Raw genomic sequence first — 7,112 nt, forward strand, 5'->3', positions numbered from 1 at the left:
TGGGAGGTCTGGCGAATCGTGTGCCTCTTTCAGTTGTCCATCGAGGACGTGGAAGATTTGTGGACGTTCGGCCTGATGATCACTGGATTTCTTCTGATTGGAGTGGGAGGATATCTGGTTTTCTGGAAATTTGGGAAGACGGGAGCGATTGGAGTGCGACCCGTGCCCATGGAATGTGCCGCTCGTGCGGTGACCTCACAGACTGGGACGTTACTCGAGGTGAACCGTAAGCTGGATAATGTCCTCGCGGCGTTGCCTGTGTTAGTGCGCAAGATGGATGTCATCTCGGAGAGAGTCGCCGGACGATGTGGGGATGTTTAGAAATAAAATTGGCTTCACTGGTGGACATGAATGACCACTTATAGACTTCAAGGCAGAGAGGAAAATTATCTCTGCCTGTCCCAAACAAAGCCATGTTTATCCTTATCTGACGCCAAGGCAGCCTCTCAAGGCTGCTTCAACACACCCCCACGAAAGGAAGAATGCTGACAGATGCTGTGTCCGGACCTTCCCCCCCTGCCTTCAGATTGTGACTTCTGCTGAGGTCAGCGACCTGCGGGAAACTCAATGTGCTCTCTGTTCCTTCTCTCTCCCTCCCACCTGCTGGTCTGCAGCTGGTTGATGCACCGTACTGGCAGCTCCCATTGGAGGCTTCAGGATCCCGCCCAACCCCGCCTCCCCATCGGACTCTGATGTTTTGTATCTGTGCTGTTTGTTCTTCTATGTTTGAGGAGTTTTTTTTTTGTATAATAGAGTTACTCCCCGCTGGGTCTAACTCTGCTATGCCTTTTTTTTTACCTTACCCCCAAATTATCCTCATGTAACACCCTTTTCACCTATCTATTAAGGTTGCGCGACCCATGTTGCGAATGACCGCAGTCACCAATTCTTGTCATGTGTCTTACCCATGTATGTCTGATCTCTGAATTGTGTGTACTGAAACTCAATTTCGTTTCTCTGTATGTCCTGCACATGTGGTAGAAATGACAATAAAAATGACTTTGACTTGACTTTGACTAGAAAATCCCAGTATGGCATTGTCCTAAATCATGCAAAAATCCACATTTTGGAGTTTTTACCATATTGTATTGCTATTTCACCACAAAACACACCCCAACGTGCTTTTTTAATTCACACATGCCTTTTCCTGCGTCATCTGCAGATCCTCTGCTGTCTGGATGAGTTGTTGCTGCGTGACCTGGCCTGTTCCTCCCCTACTGAGGGGGTCTGGGTCCCTCCTCAGTTGAACTGTAAACAATAACAACCAGTCTCTCCATGTAGCTAGCAGGACGTTTAATCTCCACAGTTGTGAAGAAGTGATTTTTTTCTTATCTAGCCTGCACTTTAAATATAACCCGGAATGCAAAAAAAAAAAAAAAAAAAATGTACATATATATATATATATATATATATATATATATATATTTGTCTGTGAGAGGAATAGGATTCCTGTCCAGTCTTCTCAAAGAAGAGTTTGATATGCAGAAATTGTTAGATTTTGTTGTCAGGAACTCTCAAAAACCGAGCCAGAATGTGATCGTAACTTCACAGACTGCTTGTCAAAGCTCTGCAAGTACTGTAGTGGCTTTTCAGATGGATTATGTCTTCAAAGCAGCGTCATTCCAACTTTAAAATTAGCCCAGTGAACAGTTCAGAGCGGTGAGTAAAACTGAAAGTCTTACCACTAGCTGCTAACTGAATGGTTATAAAATTCTGCGACAATTCCAGATACAAGATGGAAATCTGCTATTACCTCAGCTGGCTTTTCTCTCTTTGTAGTGTGTGTGTGTATATATATATGTGTGTACACATATGCAAATATTGGTGACTTAACAGTGGGACGGGGAGGCGGTAAGAGCTGTGTGGGGCATGAAATTTGTGGAATTGATGCAAAAAGAGGCGAGGTTTGATCAAATCTAAGCGTCTTATTTATAGACTGAAGAAATAAGTCACAAAAATAACACATTTCATAAAAAATTACTATGACATTTTTTCATGTATTGTCCTGTCTGGAAGGTGTAAAATAACATGCTACAGGTCCTTTAAGTCCTAAAGTTTTCACGTGGTTAAGGTCAGAGGTCATGATTCTACAATAGTAAAGAGACGAGAGGTAGGGGCAGATAAAAAAAGTAGCCTCCATGGGGAATTTTTAGGCCAAAATCTATGTTGACCAAAAGAAAACACATTTCATCTCCCCCAAAATAACGTTTTGATGATCCTTGAGACTTTTGGGAGAATATTCTGCAGACAGAGGGGACAAAATTGGAACTTCTTTGTCTGATATTGAAATGTGCTGATCTGAAAGATTTAACAGGGACATATAAAGACACAAAAACAGAATAAATCTGTAAGCAGGTTAATATTTTTCACAGCACTGTAAGAAGCAGGATCCTGATTTGAGCACAAATCCAAAGATCACATTAACCAAGATTCTAGCCATCCTCGTTGTGAAATCTCCAGACGTGAATTTGACATGACAGCTCAGGAATGATGGTGAGGCCGCTGCATTATCACAATTCTTACGGTGCCCAGGATGACACATGGCAGTGACTGACACTGTTACGTCGCCCGTGTTTCATGAGCATAGCAACATAGGCACCCAGAATACAGCAAATGAAAATCGATAAAGAGGCAGAGTTACCAATAACTACAAATCCACAGTGAGAACCACTGACTGTAAAGATCGCCACGAGCCGTCTGACTGTGGATCAGTGGCTGTGGGCAACCTCACTATAAGAATGTCTGCAGGCTGTGACCTTTCACCTTTGAGCCTGGATCAGTCCGCATAGAGGATGAACCCTGAGAAGGTGCTGTATTTGTTGCTGTTGCCCCCGTGAGCCTTGCCCCCGTCCAGTTTTATAAAAACCTGATCGCCTGCATCCAAATGAAGAATGACACTGTTGCTGGCGTAGTCATAACTCTGGTCCTGGTCCTGGGCGATGGCGCTGGCCCTGACCTGGAAGATTACACACAAAAAACCAACAGCGGATGAGTGAAGAAACACAAAAGCAGATGAAAGAAGAAAAGAAATCATGACTTTTTGCACAAAGATGAACCGATTTCATGTCATCCAAAGCAAGCTTGCACACACACAGAGTCCCGAATTAAGCAGTTTTTCTTTGTATAAGTTTGTCTCCTTTGGTGAATATCTTGTTTTTTATCTTATGAGTCAGATGGAAGGGTCAGGCTTTGAGTCAGATGCCTGTGAGGAAGGATGCCAGCAAAAGTTCTTCCCCTCATCTTGTACTGTGCTTTAACATCCACCTTTCTCTGGGTGAAGCTCAGAAAAATGTCATGTTTCGCTGCATCTAAGTGTCATGGTGTCAACACGGGGTAATTACAGAGGGTTGGTTAAGTTCCTCTGCATGCACAGTTATCCCATGGGAGACATATCCCTTCTGAGCTTAAGCTAATGTCTAGTGATCTCCAGCTTTACCCCCACCAACCGTATAAATATAATCCCAGCTTCGGCAAAACCGTGCAGCAGGTTAGTCAAACTAAGATTCGTCCTCCAGTGAGCGTGCACGGACTCCAAGTGCCTGTGAGGAGCCAAGCGCAGTCAGAGAGGAAAGGTTAAGGGGCCGATGACAGCACCATGATGGATTTTTATGACATTAAAGCAAACGCTACTCTTTGCTTGAGCAGCAAACAATCATGAATTTACATTAATTAAAATGTCCCTTTCTATGTGAAAAGAAGTTACAAAGAAGCAGCCCAGAAAGAAAATGAGATGTAATCATGTGGTAATTGTTGCAGCTGTTTTTCTCTCAATTATCTTAATTATGTCAAAGCCTGTCAAGCTCAATGACCAAACAGAACCACTTTACTGTCTTTTTTCTTGACTATATGTGAAGACATAGACGTTATTTTTCATTTTATCATCTCCATGTTTAGTCATTATGATTAGTTTGTATCTGATTGGCTCTCAGCCAAGTTTACATAGCTGATCTTCCAATAACAGAACACGATATATGGCGAGCTTTTGCTTTAGGATTAAATGTTTTTTTTTTATTCTTTGATGTCACTTAATAGCTATAATTCAAAACTTTATTCATCATGTCTCAATGGATTATTTATGAGGTGAAAAACACCCTTAAAATTTATTTGAAATTTTATATTTGAGAGTGAGGGATTTTTGCAAAAGCCCAAAAGATTATAATAAACTGTCAGATCCATCAGACCCCCTGATGGAGCTGACGTGTGTTAGTTGTTTACTTTTCCATTTCATAACCTCTATTTAAAGTCCTATGCCGGTCAAATGTTTTTTTTTTTTTTTTTTTTTTTTTGTTGTTGGGCATGAAGCATATATCCCCATTACCTGTAGCTGGCTGCCATTTTGGATGGGTCTCTATTTGCCCCCAGTGCATTTATTTCCACTGAGGAAGGTGCTTACCCAACTAAAAACACATTTTATAATGCTTTTTCACAAAATCAGACATACGGTATGGCGTGATAGTTAAAATATCAATATATTAAATTAAAATATCCTAACAGGTAGGCAAAAAAAGTAGGAGTTCTGCTGTGTGGTAGTTACCAATGCTAATGTTAGCTTCTACTTACTGAGACGTTCTCTGCTGTTTCCTGGATCCTAAACCAACAACAGCCTTCCTCATTGTGACTCAGGATGTGTGAGTCCTTGAATGATCAGTGACAGTGTGACGTAGATCTGTCAGAATTTTCCAATCCTAGAGTTTCACCGTCTGTTTTCTACCAGAAGCTAATACAGGAGATAAGTGTAGGAGTCTTGTTCAGCCTGCATGAAAAACTCAGAGTGACCCATTATAATCAGAAATAAGATTAAGAAAAAATGTTTTTTCAGGGTTCCACATATTTAAAAGAATGACAATTTAATTCAATGTGTCAAAACGTGACCGGGCAAAATATATTCATTATTAAAATGAATAAGTATATTTTATTTTTGTGGGAAGTACTGGTTTTAGAGATACAAAGTTTCTGTTCAACATCTATAATATCTGAACCTCCTACTTCTACATTTTCGAAGGCCTCTACCTCTTTAACAGGACTAGTGCATTCCTCTAAAACCTGCTGAAACTAATCCTCTCCATGTCTTCTGATGAGTGGGTGGTAAGTGCCAATATTATTTATTTTATTATTGTAGTTCTGTAATATAAATACATATAGAGATTATGGATATAACATAATTTTTGTTTCAACATTAGCCAACAAATGCCTAATTATAAACAAAATATTCTGACTAGTACTTCATGGCTCAGTCTGTAAAGGGCTAAATCTTTTACACATGTACCTCTTATAAATCTGAAGTGTAAATGTTAATCTGTGTTAAATGCATACTTTTTAGGAAGATAACGCACATCTCTGCCAAGACATGTGTATTTTTGTTTGTTCCACAGACAACAATGTTCACGCATCTATGCAGGCAATCAGGCTTGAGCTAAAAACACTAAGACAATAACAAACCCCACATGACAGCTGCACAATACAGCGTTAGTGACATGTTTGTTGATAAAGTGATATATTTTTCGGATTTGTTTTTGTTGCCTTTGTTTTTAATGTCTAAGGCATTTTGCCTCTTGAGAACAGACACCTTGTAATTTGATTAAATCAAATATGACAGCAGCAAGAAACAACTACCTTGTTCTTTTTTATATACAAAGTGTGTTTTTTTATTTTACTTAGTCAAATAAAACTTCTAATGCTATTGTTCTTTACTAAGAAACAGAGATCTACCGAAGTTTGCATTACTTTTTCCATTCCTGCTGCAGTCAGGGTGAGACTTTTGCTCCACAGTGTTATGCCAGAGATGTGCAAGTTGTTTGATCGTCGTCATTGCCTGGGGCCTTCTGGACATTGCAAATGTATCCATGAATTTAGCAAACATCGTGAATGAGTATTTAAATGCTTCGGCTTGACAGGCAGCTTGATAACACGCACCGATACAACCTTGGAAGTTTGTTGTATTTTAAAGGGAGGCAGCTTTGAACTAGCCAGTACCCCAGGGTGTATTCTGATGTGTGCACATCACTGATAGGGGGCTGCACCTCTTCCACTCATGTCAATGTGTACTTCTCTGGATATGCAACATGCACGGACAAACGATCTGGCAGAGTGCCAGTGTGGATTGTCATAATGCCAGATTATAACACCAGGCTGAGTCTAAAAGCATTGCACACATGAATACACAATTTCAACCGCCTGCACACTGGTTGCATTGTTCCCTGGGCAGTTTGATGTGAGTTCATTACATTTAAAGGGATATTTTTAACAATAACTCCATAGTTGTCCGTGTTTTACAAATGTATAGTTTTGGCATTCCTCAACATCAACAGTTAGTTTCTAAAGCTGAGATCGATCAGTGTTAAAAGTCTCACCTACCAGACCGTTTTTGATCAGATCAGCCCACATGCTGGTACCATCTCCTCCTCTCATCAGCACGTTGTAGATGAAAAAGTACGTTCCTGGAACCTTACAGGTGAACTTGCCTGTTGCACCTTCATAGCTCCCACCAACATTAGTCACAATGTCATCAAACCGCAGTGTGTCGTAACCTTCTTGAGGGTTTCTAAGTCCTGCGTAAAATGCCACTCGGGGCGTGGTGTTGTATGTGGTTGTGCTAACTGCCCCTAGAATCCCCGTTTGGACGAAATCTCCACTGTCTCCAGGTGGTCCTCTTGGTCCTGGTGGACCTGGCTCTCCAGGGGGCCCTGGGGGTCCAGGCTTACCTGGACGTCCTGGTTTACCTTGCGGACCGTAAGCCCTATACGTGGGCAGCGGAGGGCCAATGCTGTGGTCGATTAGATCTTCCTCATTGTCCACCAGAAAGCTGGAAGTTGACGTGTCCGTGCCCGGGTGCACGTCCGTTCCTGTGGTGCTGGGAAAGGGGTCGCACACCATCCGGCAGGTGCCCAGCATCTCGTAGTGGCTGGAACTGTCATCTGTGCCGCCTGTGCCAACGGAGCTGACGAGCACAGGGATGAGGACCACAAGAACAAGCACCAGCATGACCCCTACTGCAGCTGCCACCAGGGTCTTGCGCCCGATGCTCAGCCTGGGAAGGGGCTGTGCTGCCAGCCTAGAACTCTCCGGGGCTGAAATGGTGACTGTGGGGGCGGGGGTGCGTCCACCTGGCAAAG

General features: G+C 42.2%; 1 protein-coding gene across 1 annotated transcript; it reads right to left on the reverse strand.

The window, feature by feature from the left end:
- Positions 1-2,638: 2,638 nt before the first annotated feature.
- On the reverse strand, positions 2,639-7,112 carry LOC107387562 (C1q-related factor). Its single transcript, XM_015962583.3, has 2 exons — positions 6,355-7,112; positions 2,639-2,956 (listed from the first exon to the last, which is right to left on the reverse strand). Exons 1-2 carry the CDS (start codon positions 6,979-6,981, stop codon positions 2,777-2,779), a joined length of 807 nt encoding a protein of 268 aa, XP_015818069.3. The 5' UTR covers positions 6,982-7,112; the 3' UTR covers positions 2,639-2,776.

Source organism: Nothobranchius furzeri, chromosome 16 (assembly GCF_043380555.1).
Source record: "Nothobranchius furzeri strain GRZ-AD chromosome 16, NfurGRZ-RIMD1, whole genome shotgun sequence".
NCBI classification, from domain to species: domain Eukaryota; kingdom Metazoa; phylum Chordata; class Actinopteri; order Cyprinodontiformes; family Nothobranchiidae; genus Nothobranchius; species Nothobranchius furzeri.

What these genes read in the sequence shown, in the direction of transcription:
- LOC107387562 (XM_015962583.3), bottom strand. Translation starts at nt 6,981, where the DNA reads ATGCTGGTGCTTGTTCTTGTGGTCCTCATCCCTGTGCTCGTCAGCTCC. An exon ending in ATCTGATCAAAAACGGTCTG is followed by an intron (nt 2,957 to 6,354) that starts GTAGGTGAGACT and finishes GTAATCTTCCAG; the next exon opens with GTCAGGGCCAGCGCCATCGC.